This window comes from Ovis canadensis, chromosome 3 (genome assembly GCF_042477335.2).
Source record: "Ovis canadensis isolate MfBH-ARS-UI-01 breed Bighorn chromosome 3, ARS-UI_OviCan_v2, whole genome shotgun sequence".
Classification (NCBI taxonomy): domain Eukaryota; kingdom Metazoa; phylum Chordata; class Mammalia; order Artiodactyla; family Bovidae; genus Ovis; species Ovis canadensis.
In genome coordinates, this window is record NC_091247.1 from 104,059,866 (window position 1) to 104,076,458 (window position 16,593).

The following is a 16,593-nucleotide window of genomic DNA, read 5'->3' on the forward strand; positions in this document are numbered from 1 at the left end:
GGAATCACTTTGTTATATATCCAGCAAGAATCCTAAGAACTTTTTCTGGGGGTTTTAGACTCGTGGTTTTTCAGTTTAATTTCAGCTGTCAGTGGTGTATGGTAGTAATTTCTAAATAGCTTTCTAGTCCCCCTCCCGTTTTGTTCACATCATTTTCCTTGCTCCCATCATTTTGGGTTTCAGAATAAATACAGGGTAAGAAAAACAAATAGAGAAAACATCCTGTGGTATGATAAAGAACAAGATAATTTTGGAAATGCTGTCAGTACCTCATAAGTAAAAATTATATACACCTCATTCTCTTTCCTTGGGATTAGGGTTTGCAACCTGATTGATAGGCTTTGAGAAAGCTCAAGAGATCTTGAACACAAGGAAATTGTATTCGTTGTTTAACCTGTTTGATTATCACTGAGCATTATTGCTGGGGTTAAGCGCTCAGTCGCTCTGTCTTGTCTGACTCTTTGCGACCCCATGGACTGTAGCCCGCCAGGCTGCTATGTCCATGGAATTTTCCAGGCAAGAATGCTGGAGTGGGTTGCCATGTGCACCTCCAGGGGCTGGGGTTAAGGCTGCAGTGTAATACTGCTTTCAAGATTTTACAGGTTCTTTATGCATATTATTCACACAGAACTGGAAATTCTAAAATTTTGACACAGATCTTTCATTTCCACTTCAAGAGATTTATCCTGCAGAGAGATTTGCATGACCATGTGAAGATGCAGAGAGATATGTATATGAGTGTACTGGGAGAGGTGGGGTTGTCACTGTGACTGTTTATAATAGTAATAAAAGGGACAGAACCTCAGTGCCCACCAGTAGGGTGGAACCAGCCATTAAAAGCAAGGAAGTTTATTAATAAGGAAATATCCATGTATCTCCAGAGAGCTTTTTATAAGTACTTGTGGACATCCTTTTTCTCCTACCACCACCACCAAAACTCAAGCCCACCAAGAATCACTATACGTAGGAGAAGTGCTACTCATGTTGGTGTGTAATACTTTAAATAACGTAAAGGAAGGTAAGATTATGAACCAGTGGACTGGTGATGCTAGTTCACACAAGCCTGCCTTGTCCCAAGATGTCTTGAGCCCCAGCCTTGAGTTAAAGCTTCTACTCCCCCATCTTCCAAGTCCAAAGTCTCTCTGAATATCAAACCACAACAAAAACTGACTAGATCCTGATGCAGTAGCAGACATTAAGCCAGGAGAGCTGTGGGAAGATAAGAAAATGTCAAGAAACCTGAGATGGCTGCTGGAACCCCACAAGAGGTTTATAAAAGGATGAGCGGCTTTGGAGGTTGAGACAGGCATTAGCTGTGGCAGCAAAAGCTACTAAAGACAGAGGGCACTTGTAAAGAAAAAGTTCTGTGACCGGGGACTTGGGCTGCTGTCATAGAACTTTTGCTCCCATCAGTAATCGTAGCTAGCCTGAGTTTTATAGATCATCTTGCCCATCTGTTCTGTAGTCAAGGAGACTAAAGGTACACCGCCAGCTCCCGGCTCATAGCTAGTGTTTCCCTGGACTTTGTGACCATGGTAAGTTGTAAAACTAGAGCTGTAACGTGGTAGGTGGAGATTGTATTTTACAGAAGGAAAGGAAGTTGGACTGTTATTTTCCTCCTTTCTGGAGGGTATTTACTCATTTCAAGGACAGTGAGATGATGCTTGAGGTTGGAAGCAATGTCCTTGTGGTCCAGGCACCCTGATCTGGCGAAGGGCTCTGTTTACAGTTGCCCCCCCCGGATGTGTCTGTTGCGCTGCTCCTCAGGACCTGAGCACCTGCTGTGGTAGGGAGTGCGAGGGTTTGAATTTGTCCTCCGCTGTCCACCGGGTTCAGAATGCAGTGTGTGCACAGTTCCTCCATGTCCTCATCCAGCAGATGGTTGAAGTCCCTGCTCTGTGTCAGATACTTTTAAAACAGACAAATCTTTGCTGTCTTGGCCTTTCCATCCTAGCAGAGGGAGGCAAACCAGACATAAATGAAATGGATGGGAGGTGAGGGGTGGGTAGGGAGTCCCGAGGTGAGAGTCTTTGTGTTGGCAGTTTTAAGCAGGGGTGTGTTGGGGAACCCTCAGTAGAAGGCGACATCTGAGCAAGAACCTGGCGGTTGGAGAGGGCACCATCGTTTCAGGCAGAGGGAGCGGGTGGCTAGGGCCCAGTCTGTGCAGTGGGAGCAGGCAGGCTGTATGGGAGATAAGGGAAGGGGCGATGCAGGGCAGCATAGTAAGCTGGGGGCTGCCATGGAGGGTGAGGTTGGAGAGCCAGGGGTCCACACAGCCCATGGCGAGGACTTTGACTCTCAACTGACTTAAATGGGCTTGGCTCGCAGTTGTCACAGTCCTACTCACTTTATCCCAACTGATGTGGAGTGCTACCTTGATGTCATTCCAGGCTCTCATTTGGGTCTGGCATCCACCTAAGTTTTTAAAATGAGATTTAATCACCAGTTTATTTTTATGGCAGGGAGAGCTGGTAAACAAATACTGAAATAAATTGGGCATCTTCTGTTACCTTTTTCTTGGTATCTGTAGGAAGATTACTGGCCAGAGTCGGAGTCTCAGAGTAACTAAGGTTGTCAGGAGTCGGGTGGAGAGGGTAAAGCTTTAGTCAGCTCCACACTGCTGTGCGGCCTTTCATGAGGTTGGGACGAGCAATAGGGTAGTTTTCTAATAGCAGGGAATTTATAGCTGAGTTGGAGGAAGAGCCATAAAGCCTCCCATAAGCAAGGTCAAAGTGTGTCAACCAGGGTCATAGACTGGATGCACAGAGCTGACTTACATGGGACAGCTGTATGGCGGAAACGAGCACACTGTTATCCTCCGATTAAAGATGAATTAGAAATACATAACCTATTTAAACATTTTACAAAGTAAATTTGTTAATTGTGGGATATACAGAAAAAACATGGAGAAAGAAGGAAGGTTAATGAGGGGTGGATTATTTAGGCGTGGGAGACCAGCGCTTGCTGCTGTTGTGTTTTTGTCCCTGACACTGGTGTAAGTAGGCCTCTTGTCTTAGTGTGAGGCTTTAGTGCACTGAGTGCTTCCTCACCCTGTCTACCTTTTTTGAGTAGCTTGTGAAATTCAGATGCGTCTGTGCAGTGCTGCCTTGCTTCTGTTCACTAATGGGTTATTTTAGCTGCTGGGTAATTACTGAGCTCTGCTAGCACCACAGGGGCGTAATTCCTGGTGGCTCAGCAGTACAGAATCTTTCCGCCAATGCAGGAGACACAGGTTCAGTCCCTGGGTTGGGAAGAGCCCCTGGAGAAGGAAATGGCAATCCACTCCAGTATTCTTAACTGGAAAACCCTATGGACAGAGGAGCCTGACAGGCTACAGAGTGGACGTGACTGGGCAACTAGACAACGAACAGCAAAGCCCCACCAAGACGTGTGTGTGTGTTGACACACGTGCTGAGGTGCTTCGCTGGCAGGACTGGGGCCGGAATCTGGGTGTTGTGCTTTAGCTTGGCACTCAGCTACTTGGAGTTACACTGTTTCACAGTGGGAACAGAAGTCATGACATAATCTTCTTTGCAGTGTACTGGTGCGGGGAGTGTCCCCAGGGTTTGACTCTAATTCCTCAGAGTGTCTCTTACAGGACTGGCTGGACCCTGGCCCAGAACAAGCTATTCAACAAGATCCTCAAAGCCCTGCAGTCTGACCGGCTTGCCCGCTTGGCCAATGAAGGGGTAAGACTCCAGAAATCTGCCCCCAGCGGACCCTCGCTAGCTCAGGCCTCTCTGACTGACTCACTTGTTGGGTGCTATCCCCCACCATCCCCCAGCCCCAGTTGCTAACAAGGTGACCCTCAGACCTTTTCCGCTACTCCCTCCGTTCAGGCTTGTAATGAGCCCGTGCTGCGTCGTGTTGCTGTGGACAAGTGTGCGAGGAGAGTGCGGCAGGCTCTGGCAAGTGTGAGCTGGGACACCAAGCTGATCCAGTGGCTGCACACCACCCTGGTGGAGACCCTGAGTCTGCCCATGCTGGCAGCCTACCTGGATGCTCTGCAGACGCTGAAAGGGAAGGTAAGGCTGGGATGTGTGTCTGCCCTGTCCTGGAGTAGCCAGCCTCTGCTGTGGGTTCAGGAAACGGGACTGGACCGGGTCATTGCCTGGTCAGTCTGGAGGATATGACTGAAGCTAATGTGCTTACTAGTAAAAATAGGAGACATGGTGTCATTTCACGTTCTCATTCGGCATAAACGTCTTCAGCCCTCCTGTCTCTAGGATGAGGTGTGGCGCCCCCAAACCAGAGAACATGTTTAGCCTCTGCAGCCCTGCCACTTGTGGTTTGAGGTGAGGTGAGAAGGGAGAAGATAGATGAAGGGTTTACCAGGGAGGAGTGTTGAGAGAGGAGTAAGAAGCAGACACTCACGGAGCTGAGAGTGGGGTGGGGCATGGGAGGTGTTCAGAGCAGGGCACACAGGGCCGACGCCTCAGTCCTGCTCATGGTGACACGCCTTCAGTGGCAGCGCTCTGGCTGTGATCGTGCTAGCAGAGCGCCGCTGCACTTCCCCGCTTCCTGACGTAGTATTGCAGCCACGCTGTTGCCCTTTGTGGCTGGAGTTCACTGCGGTCGTAGTTACTGCACTGGACTGTGTTCAGTGTGATAGAGTTCTGGTTCTGGACGCAGACTGCCTGGCTGATCCTTTCATCACTAATTAGCTGTGTAGTCTTGGGTTAACACCTCAGTTTACTCATCTCTAAAAAATGGCTGATTATAACAATACCTGCCTAGGATTTTTGTGATAATTTGTTAATCTGGATAGAATGCTTGGCACAAAGTTTGGCACGTAGGAAACCCAGGGTAACTGTTAGTGATTTATAAGTGGTACCATTATATTTAGTCTGTTTTGCTCCAGCATGGCCTCAGATAACTTGGATTAATTCAGTTTTTTACTTTTGTGGGGTTTTTTTCTGCTTTGCAAGCAGCTGGCCAGCAACTTTCCCCAGCCATATTCCCCAAATTTCCAGACTTACTGTTTCCTATCTGTTTGTAGGTTGAAGGATGCTGAGTTTGTTTGAAAGCAAAAGAAGACTGGTTTAGCTTCTGGAAATAAAACTCAGGACTAGATGTATTAATGAAATGCATGGTAGGAATTTGACATTAATTTATACATTCTGCCTTTGGAAAGAGAATGGCATTAGTGATCTACCCTAGGGGACCAGTGTGGTCATGCCCCGAGTCCACATCCCTGCTTCTCTCTGTGTGCCCAGTAGGCCTTGGAGGTCTTTCTCCTCATAATGAAGTTGGCACTGCTTTCCAACTGAAGTTACTGTCTGGATGTTCCCAACAAATACGTGTTTTGTGTCTCCAGTATGCCGGGTGTTGGGATGAGCAAAACAAATTCTCTGTCCTCTGATGGAGCTGATTTTCTAGTGGAGAAAGAGACAAATGAAAAGATGGCCCCAGACGCCCCCCTGTGCTGCTCCTCTGCAGTGGTCCCCCCGGCTCAAGTGCGAATAGGGGGCAGCGAGGGCACAGAGTGGATGTGGGGCCGAGACCGGCCCCTGCCAGAGAGCAGTGACTTGTAGCCAGGTGTCTCCGCTGCCCTCTGCAGCGTTCCGCCTGTGGGAAGACAATGGCGCTGGTGAGTCTGCTCTGGGGGCCCAGTAGTGGTGCCCAGAGTCCGCTTCTCGGCTTTTCTTTGCATGCCCAGTATGCCTTGGAGGTCATTTCCCTCAATGAAGTTGGCACTGCTTTCCAACTGAAGCTATTGTCTGGGTGTTCTCGAGTGAGTGAAGGAGTGTTCAGATTGACTGAGCGTCACGGACCGCTGGTGGCACCCCGCAGGTGTGCCCGGTGCGTGCAGCTGAGCCACAGTGTGGGCTGGCTGGGATGGCAGAGGGAGCGCAGCTAGCAAGGGCCCAGACCGCCAGGTGCTGTTCTGCCCTCAGTGGCATCTCCCATCAGGCTCTTGTTTTCCCATGACTGTCAGATTCACAGCCAATATTTAAGCTGTTCCCAAAACTTCCAGTGTACCAGCTGGACGGAATTGTCAGTGAATGGGGTCATGCTCTAGGCCCAGTGACTTTCACCATCAGAACTGTTGTAAAGGGAGCAGAGAAGGTATGGGCCCCATCCTCTTCACTGTCTGCTGAGAGTGATCCTGTGCTGGAGAGAACAGCGATGCTTGGTCTGCCTAGCTTCATTCAGGCAAAGGAGTCGAAGTGTTCTGTATTTACAGAAAAGTGAGTGTCAAGGCTTTGTCATTTCAGAGGTGTACTCGGCTGTGTGTGTGTGTGTGTGCGTGCGTGTGTGCGTGTGCACGCACGCAGGCTGTGTGCTCAGTCGCGTCTGACTCTGCCATCCCACAGGCTGTGGCCCGCCAGGCTCCTCTGTCCATGGGATTCTCCAGGCAAGAACACTGGAGTGGGTTGCATTTCCTCCTCCAGGGATCTTCCCGACCCAGGGACTGACCCTGCGTCTCTTGCAGTGGCAGGTGGATGCTCTACCACTGAGCCACTGGGGAAACTGCCAGATAAAAGGTTTTAAAATCTAATATTCAGTCAGATCCTCTACCTCTAGGTGTCGAGTGGCTCACAGTGACAAAACATCAATTACTTTTGAAGAAACAGCCAGTTCAGGGTGACGATCCTTTGCAGTTTGACACTGTCCTTTGTTACTAGCCTTATATCCTCCTATTTCCTTGCTTGAATTCTTGACTCCAGGCCATCTGTGCCTAGAGTGAGCCCTGGACGTTCTTGTCTCTATCTGGTGTCTTCTGTTGGGATTCTTCAGAGTGCGTCTCCCTTCGCATGCTGTGTCTTCACTTCCCTCTTCTCTGTTGGATGGCTCAGGTCCCAGCAGTGAGGCTTCCGTTTCTTTATGGTACTTCCCAGCCGCTCCTCTCTGGTTATTTGTGTGCTTGCCTTCATAGATTGTAGATTAAATTCCTTTGTAGTCAGCACTAGCCTGGTGCCTTGTAACAGCAGTGTTGCATAAATGTTTGTTTCCTGAGTTAAACTGAGACAGCCTCATGGTTAAGATACTCCCCTCATTTTTTGTGCAGAGCTCTTTTTTAGTCTTGCTCTTTTAAAATTAAGAACACTGTCCTTTCTTGTCATTTCCAGGAATAACTTATCTTCTTGTGCTATCTTCGAACTTTTAGTTTCAATTGAAATATAATTGACATATAGGATTTCCCTGTTGGCTCAGATGGTAAAGAGCCTGCCTGCAATGCAGTGTTCGATCCCTGGGTCAGGAAGATCCCTTGGAGAAGGAAATGGCAGCACACTCCAGTATTCTTGCCTGGAGAATTCTATGGGCAGAGGAGCCTGGCGGGCTACAGTCCATGAAATCTCAGAGTCGGACACAACTGAGTGACTAACACACGTGCACACATACAATTGACATTTATTGACAAGTATACAATATGTTTCAAATTTGTATTATGGTAAAATGATTACCACAGTAAGCCTAGTTGACACCTGTCACTGTACATAGTTAAAGAATTTTTTTTTCTTTTGATGAGAATTTTTAAGATTTATTCTTGTAGCAGCTTTTACATATGGAGTATAGTATTGTTAACTATAGTCATCATGCTGTATGTTACATCCCTTGACTTTATTTGTTTCATACTTTTTGATCCCTTTTACCGATTTAACTAATCTCCCATCCCATCCCTCTGACAACCACCAGTCTGTTTGTATCTATGAGTTTGGTTTTTGTTTTGTTTTGTTTTTCCATATTCCAGATACACATTAGATGATTCGATATTTGTCTTTTTCCATCTGACTTACTTCATTTAGCACAGTGCCCTCAGGGTCCATCCATGCTTTTGCACGTGGCAAGATTTCCTTTTTGTGGCTGCATAATATTCCACAATTTCTTTATCCATTCATCCATCAGAGGGCACTTACGTTGTCTTCCTATCTTGCCTATTGTAAATAATCCAGTGAATATGGGGGTGCATATATCTTTTTGAGTTAGTGGGGTTTTTTCTTCAGGTAAATACCCAGAATTGGAATTCCTGGATTATGTGGTAGTTCTCTTTTTAATTTTAGGACAAATGTCTATTAGTGTTTTTCATAAAAGTTGTACCAATTTACCTTCTCACCAAAATGTACAAGGATTTCCTTTTCTCCACATCCTTGCCAGCATTTGTTAATGCCTGTCTTTTTCGATAATAGCTGCTCTAACAGGTATGAGATGATATCTCCTTGTGGTTTTGGTTTGTATTTCCCTGATGATTAGTAATGTTGAGCATCTTTTCATGTACAGTGTATAAGATCTGTATATCTTCTTTGGAAAAATGTCTATTCAAATCTCCCACTTTTTAATCAGATTGTCTTACTGGTGTTGAGTTGCATGAGTTCTTTGTGTGTCTTAGATATTAACCTGTTATCAGATACATGACCTGAAAGTGTTTTCTCCCTTCAGTAAGTTGCCTGTCCCTTCTGTTGATGTTTTCCTTTGTTTTGCAGGAGCTTTTTAGTTTATAGTTCCACTTGTTTATTTTTGCTGTTGCTGCCTTTGCTTTTGGTGTCAGACTGACATCAAGGAGCTTACTGCCTGTGTTTTCCTGTAGAAGTTTTATGGTTTCAGATCTTCATTCAGAATCTTTAATCCATTCTGAGTTAATTCTTGTGTATAAGGTAATACGATGGTCCCGTTCCTTCTTCTGCATGTAGCTATCCAGTTTTCTCAGTGCATTTATTGGAGAGACTGTCTTTCCCTTGCTGTGTTTGCTTGGCTCCTTGGCCGTAAGTTGATTGACCGTACATGCGTGGGTTTAGTTCTGGGCTCACTGTTCTCTTCCATTCTTCTGTGTGTCTGTTCTTGTGCTGGTACCGTACTGTTTTGATTACTGTAACTTTGTCAGATAGTTAGAAATCAAGAAGCATGATGCCTCTAGCTTTGTTCCTTTTTCTTAAGATTGTTTTGGCTATTTAGGGCCTTTTGTGGGTCCATACAAATGTTAGGATAATTTGTTCTATTTCTGTGAAAAATGCCTTTGGAATTTTGATAGAGATTGCATTGAATTTGTACAGTATATTGCTCTTTGGGTAGAATGGACATTTTAACAATATTAATTCTTCCAATCTGTGAGCATAGAATATCTCCATTTATTTGTGTCTTACTCAGTTTCTTCAGTTAATGTCTTAGAGTTTTCAGGTAAGATGTTCCCATTCCTTTTACCTCCTTAGTTAAATTTAACCTGGGAAGCCCTAGTTAAATTTATTCCTAGCTATTTAATTCTTTTTGATGCATTGTAAATGAGCATGTTCTCCATTATTATTTAGAAATGCAACAGATTTTTGCATATTGATTTTGCATCCTGCAGATTCTCTGCATTCATGCATTCTGATGTTCTTCTGGTGTCTGGGGTTTGCTGTGTGTGCTATGATGTCACCTGCGAATCTGTAGTCTCACTTCTTCCTCTCTAATTTGAATGCCTTTCAGTTCTGTTTCTTGCCTGATTGCTCTAGCTGGGACTTTCAGTACTGTGTTGAATAAAAATGGTGAGAGTGGGCATCCTTGTCTTGTTCTCATCCTAGAGGAAAAGCTTTCAGCTTTCACCGTTGCGTTTGATGTTAGCTATGGACTGAACTTTCCCCACCTGCATCACCATAGAGTCTTTATTCTTATTTCTCAAAACTTTCCCGGTTTCCGGCTGTGCCGGGTCTCTCTCGCTGCGTGGGCTTTTCTGTAGTTGTGGTGAGCGGGGCCTTCTCTTAATTGTGGACATTTTGACTTTCTGCAGGCAGTATGAGGTTCACACAGACGTTTCTTTTCAGTGGAAGCATCAGCAAGTCTGTAATCTGTATTTACACATCTTTGAGGTCACATTTTTGGTAAATTGTAATGGTATAATGTGAAACCACTGATACGGAGAGCAAACTAAAATTACTCAGATTTTTCAGCTTCATTGGGGGTGGTTAGTGTCCCAGGCCCATGTTTTTCAAGGGTCAACTGTATACACTGTATAGTAGGCTATATTACTTGGAGCATAGTAACAAATTTCTTTAACACTGCAGAGCTTGAAGGCAGTGTACTAGAAGAAAATGCAGAATTTTATTTTGTTTTAACTTACAAAATCAACTGAAGTTTATTGAGGAAATTTAGAAAATACAGAAGGAAAGGAAAAAGCTTCTTCATATCTCCATAAAGTTTATTATAACAATTTTCGCATATTCTCTTATTATATTTTTCTTAATTAGAGATGATTTTTATTTTTTCTCTTTTACCTTTAACATTTTAGCAGGGGACTTTCCTATATTATTGCAAACTGTTTTAAGCATTTTAACTTAGTCCATAAGATCTGATTATGTAGATAAGGTGCTTAGACATTTGTGCGTGCCTCGATGTTGCTTCTACTCTTCGACTGTTACTGAGAATGAATTTATCTTTTGCTTACCCCCTACCCGCTGTGAGTGTGTGTGAGTGTGTGTGTGAGTGTGTGAGTGTGTGTGAGTGAGTGTGAGTGTGTGTGAGTGTGTGTGTGTGAGTGTGTGTATGTGTGTGTGAGTGTGTGTGAGTGTGAGTGTGTGTGTGAGTGTGTGAGTGTGTGTGAGTGTGAGTGTGTGTACGTGCGTGCATGTGTGTTTCTGATACAGTTTTAGGAAAGGGATAGGAATAAGTTTAAGTCTCTTGATGCATATCACCAGATTGGTTTCCAAAGGACTGTATCCATTTCCCTTTAATGATGGAGGATGTATTTTTGGCCATCCACTTGTTTGTACTTTTTCTTGCGAGAAGAGTCTGAGAGGCGTCATTGGAATCTGCTCTTGGCTCACGGTGGGGCTGTGTCCTCCCGCCTGGCCCTGGCAGTGCAGTCTCCTGCCTCATTCTGGAAGCGTCTTCACTCTCCCTTGCTTCTAGATCCCCACGTTGATTGACCGGATGCTTGTGTCCTCCAACACAAAGACTGGGGCTGCAGGAGCTGAGGCCTTGTCCCTATTACTGAAGAGGCCCTGGGACCCTGCCGTGGGGGTGCTTTCTCATAACAAACCAGTAAGTCGGACTTCACTATGACCCATAAAGTTTATTTTAGATTCCAGTCTCAGAACCTTGGCAAGAGGATAATAAATGGCGTGTTTACCTGTGTTCACTAATAACTGGCTGTGTGTCATGCTTAACATAGTTTCCTGAGCAAAGCAGCATTGGTGAGGATAAGATAGGTCATGGGGTACATGAGGTTCCGTGGGGGAGCCTCCCTCCCTCACTGGCTTCCTGATGGGGTCTTACTCTGTAGAGCAAACTCCCCGGCTCTCCTCTCATCCTCATCGCCTCCTCCGGGCCTTCCAGCTCCGTGTTCCCCACCTCACGCCGCCACCGCTTCTGGCAGTCTCAGCTGTCCTGCTTAGGCAAGGTATGTGGGGGGCGGGGGCCGGCTCGAGAGGCAGACAGATGCTCAGTGCTCAGTGCACTTAGCACACTCCCTCGTGTTCGAGAGGCGGGGGCCGAGACACGAGATGGGTGGACTTGAACGTGGTGCACCCTCCAAGTCTCTGGACTGCTGAAGGTGCTCATCCGGGGCTGGAGGGGTCGGGGGAGGCCAGGCGGACTGGAGAGAAGAGCGGGGACTGAGCTCACGGCACGGCAGCCCCTGTCTCCTCCAGGTCGTCCCCGTCGCCACCCACCTGCTGCCCGGTGGGAGTGGAGCGGGAGTGCTGCAGTGCCTGGAGCACATGGTCGGGGCTCTGAGGAGCAAAGTGCTGGAGGTGAGGCTGCCCCCCGTCACCCACCGCCGCTCTCCCCGCATCCGCACCCGTCTGCGGCCTGCTGGCTCACTGTCTGCTTTCTCTCCCCGCAAAGATTCACAGCCATTTCCCCCACAAGCCCATCGTCTTGATTGGCTGGAATACAGGAGCTCTGGTGGCCTGTCACGTAAGTAACCCCGTCTTTTTCGGAGGTTGTCTGGGGATCAGCTGGTGCTGCTGCTGCAGAGGGCTACTGTTGAGCCAGGCACTGTGCCGAATGCTTTGCCTCCGTACTTGGATTTTAAACTGTGGGAAGCAAGCTTTGTTTTTTAACTTTATTGTGGAAAATGTTAAGCAGAAATTTAAAGGGAGGATAGACTAGTGTAATAAACCCCTTGGGCTCCTCATTAAGCCCTACCAGTAATCGGCTCAGAGCCAAGGTCTTTTTCATCTTACCTCTGCCCACGTTCAGCTCCCTCCAGTTACTTTGGAAAAAAACACCAGGTATTTTGTTTATATATTTTAGTGTGTAGTTAAAAGACAGTTACTCCTTGGAAGAAAAGTTATGACCAAGCTAGACAGCATGTTAAAAAGCAGACATTACTTTGACAACAAAGGTCCGTCTAGTCAAGGCTATGGTTTTCCCAGTAATCATGTATGGATGTGAGAGCTGGACTATAAAGAAAGCTGAGCGCCAAAGAATTGATGCTTTTGAACTGTGGTGTTGGAGAAGACTCTTGAGAGTCCCTTGGACTGCAAGGAGATCCAACCAGTCTATGCTAAAGGAAATCAGCCCTGAATATTCATTGGAAGGATTGATGTTAAAGCTGAAACTCCAATACTTTGGCCACCTGATGTGAGGAACTGACTCATTAGAAAAGACCCCGATGCTGGGAAAGATTGAAGGCGGGAGGAGAAGGGGATGACAGCAGATGAGATGGTTGAATGGCATCACTGACTCAATGGACATGAGTTTGAGTAAACTCCGGGAGCTGGTGATGGACAGGGAGGCCTGGTGTGCTGCAGTCCATGGGGTTGCAGAGTCAGACACGACTGAGCGACTGAACTGAACTGAACTGGGCACTGTCTATTAATTTCGAAAGGGAGAGGTTTTCTTCACATAAGGGACAAGAGCAGCATTTGTGTTCTCTTGGTTGCATTTGTTCTTGGTGGAGGAAAAAGAAAGGACTCAAGCCTTGCACATTCCCATGATGGAAGCATTAAACTTCCCATCCTCGCAGAGGTTTAGGTGGGGTCCCCTGAGGGCCCCGGTTCTCTTGGTGGGGGCTGCTGGTGTAAGCAGACGTCCTGTGTCTGTCCTCTTACTGCCCTACTGTGTGGCTGGTACACCTGTGTCATCACCTCGGGGTCGTGTCATCACCTGGGAGTTACAACTGAGGAGGAGGAGGTGGGACTGGCCGGTGGCTTCTGGGTAGGCTGTAGCTGTGGGGAGGTCAGTTGGCCTTGAGGCAGGCCATGCCCTTATTTGCAGGTGTCGGTGATGGAATACGTCACTGCTGTCGTCTGCCTTGGGTTTCCTCTGCTTACCGTGGACGGCCCCAGAGGGGTAAGCGCGGGGCCTGTGGGCGCCGGGCCACTGGCCAGTGGGAGGACCGGAGTAGCAGCCTGCCCCTCCCGTGCTGCTGCTCGGAGGCCGCGGCTACCCGGGGGGCTCTGTTGAGTGGGCTTGCCAGGCAGTGTTGAGCAAGCATCAACTGGCTGACTGTAAAACCGGACCTGCTCAGGATGTAGACGATCCCCTCTTGGATATGAAGACTCCAGTCCTCTTTGTCATCGGTCAGAACTCCCTGCAGTGCCACCCCGAAGCCATGGAGGACTTCCGGGAGAAGATTCGGGCGGAGAACAGCTTGGTGGTGGTTGGGGGAGCTGATGACAATCTCAGGTGGGTAGGGTCCCTGGGTGCTGCCAGAGTGCCATGTTGGAAAGATTGTACCAAAAAATTCTATATACTGTTCACCCAGATTTCCCAAGTGCTAACATCTTGCATAACCAAAAGTAATTGTCAAAGCTGGGAAGCTGACGTGGGTGTGACACTGTGACCTGGTCTGCAGACTCGCAGACGGCACTGTGTCGCCTCTGCGCTCGTCTAGTCCTGGGCCGAGTCCAGGCCGCGCGGGGCTGCCGCTTGCTGTGTCTCCTCAGCCTCCTCCTAATGTGACGCTGTTCCTCGGCCTATCTGTCGTGACCTTGACGCTTCCTAAGAGTGCTGTTCTGTAGACTGTGCCTCAGTTTAGGGTTTGACGTTGTCTCGTGATTAGGTTGCGGACACGCCTTTGGCAGGAATGCCACGGAGCTCATGTGCCCTGCGTGCAGCCTCGGGGCTGCATGATGTTGCTGTGTCCTGTTACCGGCAAGGTCACCGCTGATCACGTCGTTAGGGTAGCATCTGCCAGGCTTCTCTTCAGTTACTGTTTTCCCTTTGTAGTTAGTAGTCTTCTTGTGGGGAGAAGATATCTCGAGATGCTGTAATCGTAGTCTTTGCCATTGGGCTTTCACTGGGGTAGGCATTTCTTTACATTTTCTTCCTAGTAATACTGAGGATGAATTTGAACAAAGATTTTATTTGTCACAGGCATCCTTTTATATTTGGAGTATAAGCCACCAGAGTTTGGAAGCGATTTTAAGGGGGCATCTTTAGTCATTGAGATGGCCATTCTTCCCTTTCAGGGTCTGCCAGCGGGGCCTTCAGTTGCATTTTCATGAAATGTACTGGGAAAGGGATTGTGTCCTTTATCGGCCTCCTTTCTCACATGCTCAGTCTTATGTATCAGCTTCCTATCAGTGTTTTTACAGGAGAGCTTAGAGTGAGTGCCTGTTCCCACCTGTCTTGTCACTTTCTCACCCACAGATCCTTTGGAGAGAAGCCTTCCTGGCCTTTGTCATCTGACAGCTTCTTGTGGACCTAGAGTCTAATCCTTGGATGCTCAGGGCAACGCTTGCTTGTGAATACATTCTTTCTTATTAATTCAGTCATTCTTGCCTATAGGGGAATAGGCTGTTGAGTCGTGGCGAGGGAGTGGGAGGGGTGAACATGCCTTCCGTTCGAGTCGCATCATGAGGCTGCTTGTGAGACATATTTGCACGGCGCTGAGGGCGTTGGACTGAGAGTCAGGAGACCTCAGTTTACCTCCTGGCTCCTCTGCTTGGGTAAATTGCTTAACTTCTGGGGCTTGGTGTCCTCTTCTGTGATAGGAGCAGGTTACCCGACAGGGCTAGAGGCCGAACAGCAGTGAACTGGGGCCTCGGGATGTGGAGGCTCTAAGTGTCGCTCTCCACCTTGTCACTTGCCGCTGTTTCTGTCCCTGCTGAGACCCCAGGCAGAAGCCAGGGCGTTTAAGTCTGGCTTTCAAAGAGGAGAATGCAGCCAGTGGTGGTCGGTTTCTCTGATGGCTTTAGAACTAACCTGTGGCCACCTTTCCTGGTAATACCATTTCACAGCTCCTAGAAGTCTCAGGGTTTGGAACTGTATTGGGGTACCTCAAGATGAGGTCTTAGCAATCAGAAAGAGTTCACCTGTGAAGCCGTAGGTGTAGGACTTCTGGAGTGAACAGTCCCAAGTACCTTCCATGTTTTCTCTGGTTTGTTACCTATGTTGCTTTGTGTCCTCCCCACAGCTCCATGAGGGAGGTACGAGGGTGCCTTATTTTGCAGATGTGGAAACTGAGGCTCAGAGAGGCTGCAGACCTGCCTGTGGGCTACCATCATCTTCCTTCTTCGGCTTAGAAAAGAACCAACACAGAAGAGAAAGCCGTTCTTATTTACATTTGTTCCTGTGAAATGTTTGGAAAGTAAAGATTTCTCTTTTTTGTCTCTTAGAATAAGCAAAGCAAAGAAGAAATCGGAAGGGTTGACGCAGAGCATGGTGGACAGATGCATTCAGGTACACAGCTGCTTTCCGTGGGCCTCTCAGCTGGGCTTGTCTGTCTGTGACCCTTTAGGCTCGGTCTCCTTGGCAGCATCCTCCCGACTCTGTGGAGGATTGGGTATCCCCTGGGGCCTTTGGGGGACCTAAGTCATAAGCAAAGAAAAGGGGGAAAGAGGGAGGGGAGGGAGGAGAGTAATGATCGAAGATGTGAGCACAGCGGGTGGGGAGGAAGGGTTCACTGAGGAGTGGTGAAGTGTGGCCACCCAGAACGCCACCCCACACCCTGGGCACAGGGCCTGGGCTCCTGCAGGTCCCTGGCTGAGTGTAGGGCTTGTGCCGGGCTTTGCGAGGTAGGAGGGACAGCACACTGGTTTCAGAGCTGGGGTGACTCCATTTTAGTAGGGACTGCTGGGGAGCTTCCTGAGGTCTGGGCTCCTCCTTTCCCCAGGACGAGATCGTAGACTTCTTGACCGGGGTACTTACTCGTACCGAGGGGCACGTGGGCTCCGAGCCTCGGGATCAGGATGCCGAGAAGAAGAAGAAGCCCCGAGACGTGGCCCGCAGAGACCTGGCCTTCGAGGTCTCGGAGCGGGGCAGTCGACCTGCGTCACCAGCTGCCAAGCTGCCTGCCTCCCCCTCGGGCTCAGAGGTAATGCAGGCAGAGAGGGGGCGCTGTTGCTGGGGAGTCAGCAGGGTGGGTTCCTGTGCTTCCCAGAGAAGGCTGCTGGCCTTGCCAGGCCTCGGAGTTCCTGCAGGGGGATCCCTGACCTGGGGACTCCAAGGGGACTTGATGATTGACACTCCATCCAAACGACCTTGGCTTGGTCCTTGTCCTCTCAATCTACTCAGGATCTCTCCAGTGTGTCCAGCAGCCCCACCTCCAGTCCCAAGACGAAAGTGAGCACGGTGGCCTCTTCCCAGAAGTCCAGTCAGATTGGAGGCACCCAGCTGCTGAAGAGACACGTGCAGCGGACAGAGGCTGTGCTGACCCACAGACAAGCCCAAGGTGCGGCCGCCTGGCCCAGGGGCCTCTCTTGGCTTCTGCCTTCTCAGTTGACGTCA

General features: G+C 48.3%; 1 protein-coding gene across 10 annotated transcripts in view; it reads left to right on the forward strand.

The window, feature by feature from the left end:
* KANSL3 (KAT8 regulatory NSL complex subunit 3) overlaps positions 1-16,593 on the forward strand; it is a 44,890-nt gene that overhangs the window by 11,019 nt on the left and 17,278 nt on the right. For all 10 annotated transcript variants that reach the window (XR_011255792.1, XM_069583935.1, XM_069583938.1 and 7 more), the window contains exons 4-14: positions 3,599-3,689; positions 3,840-4,025; positions 10,825-10,956; positions 11,198-11,314; positions 11,565-11,666; positions 11,761-11,832; positions 13,138-13,212; positions 13,391-13,548; positions 15,483-15,546; positions 15,980-16,180; positions 16,381-16,537. Coding sequence is in view for 9 of the 10 variants with exons in the window: in XM_069583935.1 (XP_069440036.1) it covers positions 3,599-3,689; positions 3,840-4,025; positions 10,825-10,956; positions 11,198-11,314; positions 11,565-11,666; positions 11,761-11,832; positions 13,138-13,212; positions 13,391-13,548; positions 15,483-15,546; positions 15,980-16,180; positions 16,381-16,537 (1,355 nt within the window). In the remaining variant the exon portion in view is untranslated. The remainder of the gene's footprint in view (positions 1-3,598; positions 3,690-3,839; positions 4,026-10,824; positions 10,957-11,197; positions 11,315-11,564; positions 11,667-11,760; positions 11,833-13,137; positions 13,213-13,390; positions 13,549-15,482; positions 15,547-15,979; positions 16,181-16,380; positions 16,538-16,593) is intronic.